The sequence below is a fragment of the Mytilus californianus genome, unplaced genomic scaffold (genome assembly GCF_021869535.1).
Source record: "Mytilus californianus isolate M0D057914Y unplaced genomic scaffold, xbMytCali1.0.p SCAF_6, whole genome shotgun sequence".
Taxonomy (NCBI): Eukaryota; Metazoa; Mollusca; class Bivalvia; order Mytilida; family Mytilidae; genus Mytilus; species Mytilus californianus.
The window spans coordinates 21,187,264-21,202,375 of NW_026262712.1; the positions used below are offsets into that span (position 1 = coordinate 21,187,264).

The following is a 15,112-nucleotide window of genomic DNA, read 5'->3' on the forward strand; positions in this document are numbered from 1 at the left end:
AGCAGGTACAGATGTGGGCATCCACAATGAAGCTGAATCCAAACACAGCTTCCGAATTAATTAGACTTGGCTTCGATTCTATTGAAGCAATTTCATTGATTGAAAAAGAGGATATGCCAGCTTTTAATATTCCGCTTGGGCAGCAAAAAGTGTTGATGCGAGCAGATGGAAAAACTTTCAAGGACGGTCGCGCTGAAGCTGGGAATATGGCGGACACGCACCCTTACGGAAATGAAAACGAGGCTACACAGAGAACTTCCGCTAGGATACAAAATGGCGGCACCAGCAACCAATATGGCGACGGTGTAAACAACAAAGTTGGCGACGATGTAAACAACAAAGATGGCGGCACCCATACATCAAACCCCCGATCGGAGGATGCCTATGTGCAAGAGATCCTAAAGATGATGTCGAGGGAGAGGAACATTACAGGACAATTTGTGAATGACTCTCATAATTCTTCCACAGGTAGAGACAATTTGCTGGTCAATGACATTTACTCATGGAAAGACCTTCAAATATTTTTAAAGTCTACAAATTTTGATCCTAATGTGAATTTCTTTGATATAACTGATTTTGTACCTAATACTTCGAGGGGGGCACTCAGAATCAGAGGAATTAGTTTCGGAATTGTCAGGGGGCAAATTAGTTTTCAAATCGGGGCCTGTCAAGCCAAAATTAGAAACATTGTCGGTAACACAATGGTCTATGGCTAATTTGTCCATAATGCATAAGTTGATAGCTATAGGAGAGTTACAATCATCCCAAGTTATGGATTATTTATCTTATACTATGCGCATTTATCTTTTTCTTTCGAGCTGTGAGTTGGTGTCTGTTTTTTTCCTTGATCGGGAATACCGACGCCTGCAAAAGCAACACCAATTTAGATGTGGTACAGACATTCCCCATCTCCATTCTGTATTTTTGAGGCCAAAGTTTTTGCAGAGGCAGAATTCCCGCATTTCACCTCAAACTCAGAGCTCGAAAGTAATTGCTAATAAACATGCAGTTACATATGCTTCTCATTCTCTGGGGGGAAGGATGATTTGCAAGAAATTCAATAGTCGTAGAGGCTGTTTTATGCCACACTGTAAGTTTGAGCATTTATGTGCTATACCTGCATGTGCTGAAAAGCACCCAGCATTTCAGCATACAAAAAACTAGATACAATGGTGAAGCCTACGCGTGCTCTTGATCTAATTTCATGGACTAATGAGTTAAGTGATGATTTTGACAAAGAATTTTTGTTATTTGGCATAGAACATGGATTTGACATTGTCACTAATGTCCCCCTACCAGAGAATGTACGCTCCAAAAATCATCCTTCTGCAAAGCCTAGTAGCCCTTTTTACAAAGAGGCACATAAACAAATTTTAACAGAAATTGATAACGGAAACTATATTTTTGTCAATTCCCCCCCCAAAATTATCAGTCAGCTTGGGGTTATCCCTAAATCTTCGAATTATTCATGATTGTAGCAGACCAATAGGTTTTGCAGTAAATGATTTTGCAGGAGAATTTGATAAACAAAAATTTCAAACAGTAGATGATGCATGCAAGTTAGTTTCAAAAAAATTTTTTATGTCAAAAGTGGACCTAAAGGCCCCTTACAGATCTGTCAAAATAAGTGAACAAAGTAGAGAGGTCACTGGGCTTACATGGACTTTTCCTGATGGTCATGATTACACTTTCATAGATAAAAAACTTCCGTTTGGATCAAAATTAGCACCTGGTATTTTTCATAGATTATCTCAGGCAATTCGCAGAATGATGACATGTAGAGGCTTCACCATTGTGGCATATTATTTAGATGATTTTTTTATTTGCGAGAAGACAAAGAAGCGCTGCGCTCAGGCGTTAACAATTTTAATTGCGCTGCTCAAGAAGTTAGGTTTTTGTATCAGCTGGTCTAAAGTAACAGACCCCTGCCAACAGATTGTATTTTTAGGTGTTGAAATAGATTCTACTACTTGAGAAACTAGACTTCCTATTGCAAAATTGCATGAATTGAAATCAGAATTAGCTGAATTTTTATTGCGTAAGCGTGCTTCAAAAAAAGCAATTGCAATCTTTAGCGGGAAAGCTTAATTGGGCGTCTGCTGTGGTTGGAGGCGGGAGAGTTTTTCTCTGTAGAATTATAAACGGCATCATGCGATTAAAGCAAGATTGGCATAAATTGCGTCTGACAGGCGAAATATTGCAAGATATAAAGTGGTGGCATAACTTTATTTCAACTTTTAATGGGAAGTCAATTTTACTTGCAAAGGTTCCTATCACCTCTGTAGCTACTGATGCTCGTAAATCAGGTGTCTATCAAAATGATTGGTTTTATGTAAATTGGGCAGAAGATCACCCCTTTGCTTTGAAACTTCACATAAATGAATTAGAGGCTTTCTCAGTGGCGTTAACAGTAAAGCGATGGGCCCCATATTGGCGTGGTCAGCGTATTATAGTTTATTGCGATAATGCGGTAACTGTAAGTTGCATTAATAAAGGTACATCATGTCCTTTTTGCGTGAGCTCTTTTGGTTATCAGCAACGTATAATTTTCACTTGATAGCTAAGCATGTTCCAGGCAAAACGAATATACTAGCAGACTGTATTTCACAGATGCATGATCTACCTTTCTGTGAACAATTTTTGCGTGATTATGTTCGACCGCCACTGTATTTACAGGATCTTGTTAGGCACATGTCTAGTAATGCCCTTCGTTTTCTTTTATTTAGGCTCACTGGTATCGAGGGAGGTGAGATCACTGGATAGTATTGTTGCTAACTTTAGATGTCATACTTATGCTGAATCTACCAAAAAGACATATTTAAACTATTTCAAGTCATACGCAGAATTTTGTAGAAGATTAAATATTACCCTTGTTCCATTAAGTCCTATGAATATAGCCAGATATGTAGCCTATTTATCTTCAAGGTTACAATTTAATTCCATAACAAATTATTTGTCAATTGTGCGGTTGCTACATTTAGAATCAGGAGTTGCATCTCCGATAGATTCCTTTTTTATGGAGTCAGTACTCAAGGGTGCTAAACGTGTGTTAGGTGCTGCCATACAAAGAAAATTGCCTATTACACCAAAAATTTTGAATGAGATATTTACTTTACTGTCAGTCAGCAGTAGTAAGGACTTGTGTTTTTGGGCAGCCTGCTTAGTGGCTTTTTTCTTCTTTTTAAGGAAGTCAAATTTGTTTGCCCCTTCAATTTCAGCTTTTGCTCCTTTGCGACATTTTACTCGTGAGTAAATCCATTTTCACTCAGATGGCGTCTATTTAAAAGTACGCAAAACCAAAACAATTCAATTTTCAGAGCGTATATTAGAAATTCCCCTTCCTAGAGTGAAGAATTCTCATTTATGTCCCTCTAAGGCGCTTCTTTTAAATTTTAAACAGGTGCCAGCAGTGTCAGCCCCCTCAACTGTCTTCCTGTATTTAGTACGAGGCAAGGTTACCCCTCTTACATATACAGCCTTTGTAAAGATGCTAAAACAGAACTTATCTAGGTTGGGTTATGACAGCAGCAAATATTCGGGACATAGTTTTCGCAGAGGAGGGGCCTCCTTTGCCTTAGAATGTGGGGTTCCAGCTGATCTCATACAATCACAGGGTGATTGGAAATCTGATGCATACAAATCATACTTGGATCCTTCTTTTGCACACAGACAGGAAGTCATGAACAAATTTGCAGTTGCCCTGGGGAAATAATAAACCATTTAACCTACCTTCTACTGGTTACACCACACATGTTTGGGAAGTTTGGAATACCACAGATTATTAATTAATTAATTTGTGTATTGTTTTCAAACTGTACTGTTGTTTGTGTTTTATTAATATGAAATTTAAGCATTAAACTGTGGTTCTTTTCCCAAACATGTCTTTGTTTTACACTAGTAACCATCTGGATTCACAGGTTTCCTGACTGGATTCCGATCAGAGTTAGACATTAACATGCATCTGATCTGAGACTGGTCTAGATTCCAACAGTATATATACACATACACACTATACACATACACAGGGGGGAGGGAAATGGGTGGGGCCGTTTCAAAGTGATGTGGATTAATGTTATATTTTTATTAACAAGAAAAATGGATTATTAATACACAGCATGTTGACATGTATCATCGCACATGCATTACCTGTCCTTTATTGCCGATTGGGTATTTTAGTTCAGCTTATATCTATTAATAACAACCAATGATATAAGGAATTCCCTACTGGCCACTCTTGACATCTCGCTCTCTAATTGCTTTGTGAGATGTGGGAAGGGAACCAATCAGAACAAGGCCCTTATTTCAAATTATCCAATCGGCAGAGATAATTAATTAATTATCATCCTTTTTTTTTAATTTCTAGATAATACAACTGCATGAAGCAGACGCATTGCAATTTGGCATTAGCGAATTTACCATGGGATTTCACAGTAGTGTGATTTCCTTTTATGTGATCAAGTTTCTGTTTATGATATAATGTGGAGTTGTGGTATAATGAAACATGTTTCAACTGAACCAATAATAAACCAGAACCCTTCTCACAGTACCAGACTTGTTTTACCAATTTCAATTTTAAACCTGTATAAACTAAACTTCTGTCTAAACCGAAAAATGTTCAGGTCAACTGTACAATTAAACTGAATTGTGTAGTTTGGAAAACAGAAATTTCAATTATTGTCATCATTTAACTGAATTTTTTCTTGAAACATTCCTAGAAACAATGCTTTTTTTTTTGGCAGTGGTATTATAAAGGAACTTCTAATCCATGACTAGCAGATATGTTAAATATTCCTCATGACATTAATTAATCTGTACACATGCACCTGTCTTATTTGAATAACTTGAACATTCAGTTTCCAAACGGATCCATTAAGACAGTTTTCATTAAATATTATCAAAGAAACCTTACATCATATTTTTGATAATTTAGTGTATTAAAGTGATTTATTTCAGATATTTAAGTGACAACAACATTGACCAATATCCTTCAGCGGCATTGGGCAACAAAGGGCTTCTCTCTATGTAAGTATTAATTATCAGCAGGGAACTAAAATGCTGAGACATGATATTTTCTCTTTTGAATTGTTTCACATTTTATCATGCTAAAGACAATAAACATAAAATAAATACGGCAGAAAGCAACAACACAACAACCACAAATTTATAGGCTCCTAACTTTGGAGAGGCACATCAAAAACTCTCTTACACAGAGGGCAGTATTATTTTAATTTTATGCATTTTTTCCTAAAGATAACTTTTGTTCTTAAGTTAATTTGTCATATACCTGTGATTAACAACAATATACATCACAGTTTAGAAACATGGGGGTCACTCTAACCTTCTTCATTTCACTCTCTTTTTAATTTCCTTTGAAATTATTATTTTCTATCAACTTAGAATTACTGTCTCAATCAAACTTGTTGTAACAGAACTTTACATTAAAGATATATGGAGAACAATAAAGTGACAGAAATATCCAGTAATACTTTCCTCAACCATGGTACACTTCAAATACTAGATATGTCTGGTAATGGATTAAAGAAGATTGAACAAGGAACTTTGGATGCCTTGTCTGATCTCACATATTTGTAAGTATACATTCAAAACCTGGTAAATTTATTAGTAGTTTTATTTAAACATTCTTATTGGTGTTCCCACTGTCTGTATCACTCTGCTCAGCTTCTCATAAAATAGCATATCACAGCTTTGTGACATCAAATACATTGATCTTGCCTTATTAACCTTGACCCAGACATATCGCTGATGTCATAATGAATGAAGAAATACTTTTTGTTCTTCTCTAAAAGTTTTAAGTAGTACTAGAACACCACATTTTACAGTTGTTAAACTTCAATTGTAAATTTGCGTAATATTTTCATTGTGAAAATTGAAATAAACAAAAATTTGTTAGAAAATCAAGATTTGGAGGAATTTCTTTTTGTACTTTTATTTCAACGAAAACTGATAACGGTATTCTATGCTTTTCAAAGTTAATTACCTCTTTCAAAAGTTATCTGTTGACTTCCATATATATACTTAATAAAATTTCAAAGATTTAATGAAATTTCATATTTACATTGAAAATGATATTCTGATTTAATTCCTGATGTAATATGTATTCTTCTGCCTTGCAAAATATGTATATTTTTATAAACTTCTTGGATTTCTATGGAATTTGATTTTTAAGTAGAATATGACATCATGATTTTATTTCTGTGACTTGAAATTATTCATCAGTCCCCTTTTTATCTCACCTGACATAAAAGGCCAAGTGAGTTTTTCTCATCATTCCTTTTTCACAACTGTCGTCTGTCGTCGTAAACTTTTACAAATATCTTCTCTGAAACTACTGCATGACCCAAATTTAGCCACAGTCATCATTAGGGTATCTAGTTTAATGAATGTGTCAGATGACCCCACCTGCCAACTGAAATGGCTGACATGGCTCAAAATAGAGAATAGGGATAAAATACAAGTTTTGTCTATTATTTTGAAAATCATTATAAATAGAGAAAATTTGACGGTGCAAAAATGTTCAGAATGATGAACTCTTCCATTGGTCTATATACATCAAACCTATCAGCAACTTCATATAGGAGTTATTTCCCTTTAATGACAAAAATTACCATTTTTGTTCATTTTTGCCTATCATGCTGAAAACTATAAAAGATAGAGAGAAACTTTATATTTGCAAAAATGATCAGCATGACAAGTTCTAAAAACGAATCTGGCATGGTGGAAATTGTCAGTTGACTTCTTATTAGAGTTATAGCCCTTTGATGAGGATTTTTACCAATTTTTTACATTCTTGCCTTATCTTAAAGATTATGTTATCTAGAAACTTAGATCAGCAAAAATTATCAGGAAGACAAGATCATAATAATTAAGACAAATGGAGTAAATCAGTCAATAACTCCTAATTTGAACTATTGCCCTTTGATGACGATTTTTAACATTTTTTTGGCATTTTGCCTTGTATGTTAAGAATTATAATAGATAAATAGACACTTAATCACAAAAATGATCACCAAAGCAAGTTCTAATTACAAGTCTAATTTTGCCGATATAATTAGAAGACTGTCACTCTTTGTAGGAGTGATTGCCATTAAAGTAGGAATTTTTTGTTAATCTCTTTTGTGTTTTGAAGAAAAAAGGACACAAAGCAGACTAAATGATCATCAATACAAGATCAACAAAACAGATATTTTTGTCATGAATTCTGTTCTGAGACCTCTTCATTGTTGTAGAGTGTTCTTTATTGAAAATGCACATAGACTAAAGTGAGCGACACAGGCTCTTTAGAGTCTCAAGTTTAAAATATCTGTTGTTTGCCATTTTCAAAAGAATGAAACAATAAAACTCAACAGAAAATATATGTATACGGGGTATTTATTTTAAATATATTATTAATCAAAATAAAATTAACTCTGCCGTTGCATCATAGGGGAGTATTGATCAATAATTATCTTTACATGCCAGACTGGTGTTGGATAGCCGCTGTGCTCGTCTGCCCTCGGACGACAGTCCTTATTTGGTCAAGAGACTGGCATTACCAATGGGAAGGGGGCTTCCAGTGATGACCAGTCACATGACTAATTAGCTGATTGGTTTGTGATTGTAGTGCGCTCACTTCAATTAGAAAATTTAGCGTGGTTGAACGCAGCAAAGTTTCATGCAGAAACTAATTTTTTATTATATAAACGCTTGGATTATTTATTGAGTGCTTTATAAACATACATATGTAAGTCACGTTTCTTGCTTATTATGGCATCAGTTTTTGAACAATTTAAAGCTATACTGGGGTTTCCCGAGTGGTTCCAACTGTCAGACGAAGAAATTTCTACTTTGAACTCTTCCTTGTCTGAAACCGAGAACGATGTCAATCGGGCTTTGTGGTCATTAAAATTGGATTGTGCCGCATGTTGCAGTGGGTGTATTTTTTGTAATTTTTCTGCCGTTGTGCCCGTTTGTGTACCATGCAAAAGTACACGCACAGATTAGAATTGATTATCACTGTAAACTTGTGCTGACATTCACGATTCAGACTATTCAATTGATCAAATTTCGTTTGTCATTAGCAATTAGCAATGGAAGATATCGAAAAGGTGCAAGCGTGGGCAACCTCCAAAAAACTAGACGAAAGTACCGTTGACGAATTGCTGAAGAATGGATTCAACAGCATTGAATCGTTGTCCTTGTTGACATTAGAGGACATCAAAACTTTCCATATTCCGCTAGGACAAGAAAAGATGTGAATGCGTGCGGTGGAGAAGACATTTGTGAAGGAAACGCAAGTTAACGGAGCGACAAACATGGCGGCAAATGACGCGGAGCCTCAATCCGAAATCAGAGCCGGAAGTTCAATAACCGCAAGTGGATTAGAAATGCATCCCCCATCAACGAGACGGAGAGGACCCTTATATCCGGGCATTGATGGATCAACTAACGACCAATCAACTGAGTGCGACAGGATTACCAGAAACTTCCCAGAACAACACACAGAAAGGTACAGTTCCTGGAGTTGGTGACATTTTTTCGTGGCAGGACCCGCAGTTATGCCTAAAATCGGTGCCAATAGTGGACTCTAAACATTTAGATATTATTGACTTTGTTTGTTCCGATGTTTTTCAATCTGATAACAATGAAAGTTTAATTTCTCAGGCTAACGGGGGGCAATTGGTGTTCAAGTCAGGTCCTATAAAACCCAAATTGGAGTCAATAACACTTTGTCAGTGGTCAAAGTCCAATATTTCTATTATGTACAAGTTGCTGGAAACTGGGGCTCTTACCCCTCAAAATTATCTAGATTATATGTCGTATTCAAAGCGCATATACCAATTAATTACTTGTTATGACATGGTCTCTGTCTTCTTTTATGACAGAGAGTACAGGTGTTTACAACACCAACATAAATTTTCCTGGTGCACTGATGTTCCCCATCTTCAAACAGTGTTCTTACGCCCTAGATTCCAGCAACCTAACAATGTAAATATGTCTAATAATTCAAAGTCTTGGGGGAAAGGCACCTCAAAACCTGCAGGGTATGCATCCCATTCTCATGCAGGAAAGGAGATATGCAGACGGTTTAATGGGAGAAGGGGTTGTCAGTCAACCTTCTGTAAATTTGAACACATCTGTTCAGTACCAGGTGGTAACCGGGATCACTCGGCACAATCACACTCATTTGGTGGCCCTCCAGAAAACTCAGGGTAAAGTCTCTACGTGATCTTAACCTAAAAGTTTGGCAGCTGGAACTGGAAAATGACTTTGATAAATCCTTTTTACTAAACGGTATTGAAAATGGTTTTGACATTATTTCAATATTTGAAATCCCTTCATTCGTAGAATTAAAGAATCACCCATCAGCAAACCCGAAACATCCACTTTATGACAAGGCACATGCCCAGATTTTAATTGAAATAGAAAATGGAAATTATTTATTTGCGCAGTCTACTCCCTAAATTATTAGCCCTTTAGGCATCATACCAAAGCCTGATGGGGGTGTACGCATTATTCATGATTGTAGTAGGCCAGTAGGTACCTCCGTTAACGATCTCGTGGACGAGTTTCCTAAACAAAAATTTCAAACTATTGATGATGCTGCTAAATTGGTGGCTCCAAATTATTTTTTGGCAAAAGTGGATTTAAAATCTGCCTATAGATCTGTTCGAATTAGTAAGCAAAGTCAACAAGTTACTGGATTTAAATGGGTTTTTCCTAATGGCATTGAGCATACTTTATATGATTGCAAATAACCTTTTGGTGCAAAATTAGCACCTAATATTTTTCATAGATTGTCTCAGGCTGTCAAACGTATGATGTCACGTAGAGGCTTTACTATTGTCGCATATTTAGACGATTTCTTGATATGCGAACCAACACAAGCAAGATGTTTAGAAGCGCTAAACACACTAGTTCGCCTATTGTGTTCTCTAGGTTTTTTGATCAGCTGGTCCAAAGTTGTAGGCCCTTGTCAAAAAATAACCTTTTTGGGGATTGAAATAGATTCCACGCTTATGGAATTGCGCCTCCCTGATGTAAAACTCTCTGCCTTGAAGAATGATTTAGCAGAGTTTAAGCAGCGCCAGCGCGCATCAAAAAAGCAGCTCCAATCTTTAGCAGGCAAATTAAATTGGGCATCCGCAGTGGTTCATGGCGGAAGAGTATTTCTTCGCAGGATCATTAATAGCTTTACATGTCTTAAGCAAGACTGGCACAAAATATGCGTCCAGGGTGAACTTCTAGCAGATAACACTTGGTGGCAGGATTTTATTGCTTCCTTCAATGGGAAATCCCTTATTTTAGATAAGATACCAATTACGTCTGTTATAACAGATGCTTGTAAAAGCGGAGGGGGCGGCTTCCATGATTTAGACTGGTTCTATGTCAATTGGGAACAAGATTTCCCTCGTTGTTCTAGTTTCCATATCAATGAACTTGAGGCTTTTTCAGTTATTTTAGCTGCTAAACGCTGGTCTAGTAGTTGGGAAAATAAAAGAGTTATTGTTCTGTGTGATAATATGGCCACAGTTGCCTGCATTAATAAATGTACATCTCGTAACAAGATCTTAATGGGTTTTTAAGGGAACTTTTTTGGTTGTCAGCCTCATTCAATTTTCACATTAAGGCTGTTCATGTCCCAGGCTCTAGCAATGTGTTAGCACATCTTAATTGGCACTTAATTTCATTTTTAGCATGTAACAAGAAATCTCTGTGATGTATTGCTTCGTTTGAGTCAATATTAATTATTTGTTTCTGTTCCTCTCTTAAAATTCACAAGTAGTACACTGGGACCTTATTATTTTTCCCATTACTTCAATGCAATTTTATCAAATTAGTGGGCAGAATTTGTATTGCCTATACATGTATTTGATTGCAAAATTTCAATTACTTTCTAACACAGTTAGCATTTAAGACAGCAATATTGTTTTGAATATTAAAACATTTATTTAACTTACTTCTTAATTTGATTTTATTCAGAGACATGAGCAGCAACAACTTGACCTACATTGAGCCTCTTTCATTCAGTCAGCTTGGTGATTTACAGACCATAAAGTTAGCAGATAATGAACTAATCTTCTTCCCAAAGTTACCCAACATGACCAATCTAAAGTCATTGGATCTAAGTAATAATCTCATTAGATCATTTGAGATTGCTGCATTTACAGATTTTGATGGAAACAAGAAATTTAAAACCTTGTAAGAAGGATTTAGTTAGGACGACCCTAAAAAAAAGTGTATAAAATTAAATTTGATATTGTTCTCAATTTTTTTTTTTATGCCAGTGAATAAAGTTATATTAAGGATGTGGAAAGCATTATTTTACCAGTTCATTTCTCCATTGGGATATTGGACACAGTTATAAGTTGTCACTAACTTACTGATGTTGAATGTATTTGTGTGATAATTCACCTGTGACACATGTTTTTTTTACTTTACCCTTATTACAGTAATATAGAAAGAAACTTATTATTATACTGTATACCAAGGATGTTCATCAATAACTTCATCAAAGTGAACGTTACTATGTGACATAGTCTAAATCTAAACCGAACATTTAAAGAATGCCAGAGACTCCAGACATGTCAACTATCCCAATTTTGGCGGTATCATCCCGATTTTCATGCCGCAACACAAATCCCGATATCGGGATCGTAAAACAAGTCAAAATCCTGATTTTCACAAAATGTACCTGAAAAAATTATTGGTTACTGATTTTAAAGTTTTTCTGATCAATTTCTATATTATCCATAATTTTACCTGGCGACATATTTATGACAAATTTACTACCCTGTGCTAATCAATGATCACTACAGGTGTCATAATTTGTTGTTACATGTAATCAGATAACCTGATGGGTCATAACAATCCTCAAAATTAATTAATTTGTAAACACCATAAGAACTTACCATAATCCGATGTTCAGTACTTCTATTATTACAACTATTTATTCACTGATTTATGATGACTTTTTTGTAGGACACTGACAGGGAACACTGACATTGGCTGTGACTGTTACCTTCTTGAAACAATGACAGTTGTTAAATCTATCATAACAGATGGAGAGTGCAGTAGTCCAGTGGGTTTAGCAGGGATATCATTAGATTCTAGCTCATCAGGATCCTTACCACACTTCTTAAGTGCTGATCCTGCATTATTTTTATGCTGTATGTACATATGTTAATAGTAAAACTCCATCAAAGAACAGGTGATATTTTGCATTTTTGACATCCATTATCCATCATTAATGTTTTGTCCGTGCTGAAGCCTAGTGATAAGACATCTTGTTATTTTTTGGTTGCATGAAAGTATATGCTGTAAATTCATATATTTTCGTGGGTCAAATTTTTATGGATTTAGGAAAAATTGTATGGCTGTAGAAATGAATGATTTTGTAGTTTTGCATACAGGCATATAGAATTTGTATTTCATTAAACATTTAAATTCGTCAGTCACCTTTACCAACGAAATCCACAAAAATTGTTATCCAATGAATTTACAGTATAATGAATCTGGCTAGACAACACAAATTGTAGAGAAGACTGGACAAGACATTGTGGGGGACATTGTCCAGCTAAAACACCTTAGGTAGTAAAGTTTCATCATAGTCTTAATCACAAATTTACGTCTGAGTTCACAAGTTTGCATTTGATACTAAACTTTATTGTTCCATACATTGATTGTCAAACCTTTTGAGGCAAACAAAAAATGCATTCACATTACTTGTAGGATTGTTATAAAATTCATATCAAAGTTTAAATTACCAGCAATGTATTGGACAAAATAGAAAATCAGCTTTTCAATTATTTTTACAGGAGTTATGTCCCTAAGAAATGTGAATTCAATAAAAAATAGGCAGCACTATCACACTTACATTTCTTGTTTTTTGAAGTTTATGTCATAGGTTTATGTCAGGAAAGAGTTATCCTATCTATTATGTTTATTGAACATTGCATTGAAAGCACACTCACACCTACTTTTTTTGTTGATTTTCATGAAGTGTATATCAAAAGCTGATAACAGCAAGGTCTTAAAAGAGTGCTGACAAGGTAATTTTATAGGAGTTTATATGCTCCATAGAAAATGAAATATATGGGAATAAAGCATTTTTAGCCATATCTTTCCTACACATTTCTGATTTTTAAATTTTTTAGTAATTACCCTAGTGCAGATACAATATGGCAATGCAAGTGCCATTCAAACTTTTTTTTTTTTTATAAAACCTGCTCTTTGCTAAACCAATATAAGCTGAGCAAGATTTAAAATGGTGCATGCTAGCTCACAAGGAAGACTGCAGGAAGGCACTTGGCCACATACTGGACATATTCTGAGTCACTCTAAGTCCTTGCTCTTACTTCTTTATAGTGTGTGTTTAGCATTAGAAACAGCAAATACCAATTTTCAAGTCAGGAATCTAACTTACATTTTTCACAGAATCATGATGAACATATGCTACCTAGAGACCACTGATAACTATTCATATCAGATTGATATTCAATATCTATGTTCTATGGATATTTAGAACATTGTATTTCAGTTTAAGGTATGTTATATACTATTTCAATTTAAATGGTTCTTTCTTCTGATGGTCTGTCTATATTATTGGCCTCTAACAAAAAAGCTGCCCATTTAATTTTTTATGAGGAGACTTGATGAAACCTGTCAGGAATATTGTTTTTGATTTATTTATTTTTATTTCTTTAGCAACAGAGCTTGCTCAACAAATGTATACCGTATAGAGATTCTATGAAATGCATAAAAATAAGCGAGCATTGTAACAAGGCCAAACAAAAAGTATATATAACAGACTATTATTTCAACTTGGAATTATTTTTAGTTATGGAATTTGTATAATTTCTTGTGCTTGAAATTTTTAATAAATTCCATGTTTATTCTGTATTTTGATGTTCTGTGCTGCGCACAACACTTTCTATTACAAAGAAGATAGAACATTTTCAATCGAATGTACTGTGCAGCTCACAACACTATCTATACAAAATACATTGATATAGGAAATTGTGGTATGAGTGCCAATGAGACAACTCTCCATCCAAGCCACAATTTATAAAAGTAAACCATTATAGGTCAAGGTATTGTATGGAAAGTGTTATGCACCGCTCAAAACATAATACAGATTCTAATATGACAACCTATTATCGTCAACTAGTATGATCACAACCTTTAGCGCAAACACAGTAATACACAAAAACAGCTGTTCTCAATTTTTCGGCATCAAAATCCCCAGTTTACGAAGGCCAAGATTCAGATACAATATATTTATCTCTATTTTACAGCAAAATAAACAAATCAGTCCATTTCAATTTATTATTCATGGTAAAATTTCATAAAATGAAAATTCCGCGAAATGATGATATTGTCTTGGCATGGCAATGAAAGAATGTGACGTCACAAGTAGGTTTCAGTAAACAAAAAATCAAATGTAAATATATACCGGGCACAAGAAATTATACAAATTCCATAATTAAAAATAATTCCAAGTTGAAATAATAGCCTGTTATATGTTTAAGGTTTCTCTTTAGGCTTCTTAAACAAATTGGTGGGTATATAAAGGTCTATTTTGGCACCAGCTATATATTTGTTTCTAGTTATTTGTATAGAAAATAAGGGTGGTTCAGGAAACCCTAAACACTAATATCTTTTGAAGGGATTTTTTTGGGCCAAAAGGTGAAATAACAGTTTATAGATATAAAAACTTGCACATACAAACACAATCTAATACAGTACAAACAAAATGATGTATTTTACTTTTAGCTCCTTATCATGTGAATGCTGTGGCCCTGTCTGGGACCAGTATAGATGTCACATGGACACGACCCAATAATAGTGTGTCATCAACATCCTATATTCCTGATGCTTCTACTACACCATGGTATGGATAATACAAATTATGTTTCCCTGGCCATCAGAGTAAACTGTTCACAATGTTACTAGGTATCCTTTTTAGATCACCTGGCCCAATAGAGCCAAGTGAGCTTTTCTTGTCACTTGGCTACCGTCGTCGGTCGTCGTCCGTTAACTTTTACAAAAATCTTCTCCTCTGAAACTACTGGGCCAAATGAAACCAAACTTGACCTAAATCATCCTTAGGGTA

General features: G+C 35.1%; 1 protein-coding gene across 1 annotated transcript in view; it reads left to right on the top strand.

The window, feature by feature from the left end:
* LOC127705275 (uncharacterized) overlaps positions 1–15,112 on the top strand; it is a 431,608-nt gene that overhangs the window by 140,316 nt on the left and 276,180 nt on the right. The window contains exons 23-27 of the mRNA XM_052209598.1: positions 4,954–5,022; positions 5,445–5,588; positions 10,981–11,199; positions 11,980–12,167; positions 14,773–14,890. Of these exons, the coding sequence (XP_052065558.1) occupies positions 4,954–5,022; positions 5,445–5,588; positions 10,981–11,199; positions 11,980–12,167; positions 14,773–14,890 (738 nt within the window). The remainder of the gene's footprint in view (positions 1–4,953; positions 5,023–5,444; positions 5,589–10,980; positions 11,200–11,979; positions 12,168–14,772; positions 14,891–15,112) is intronic.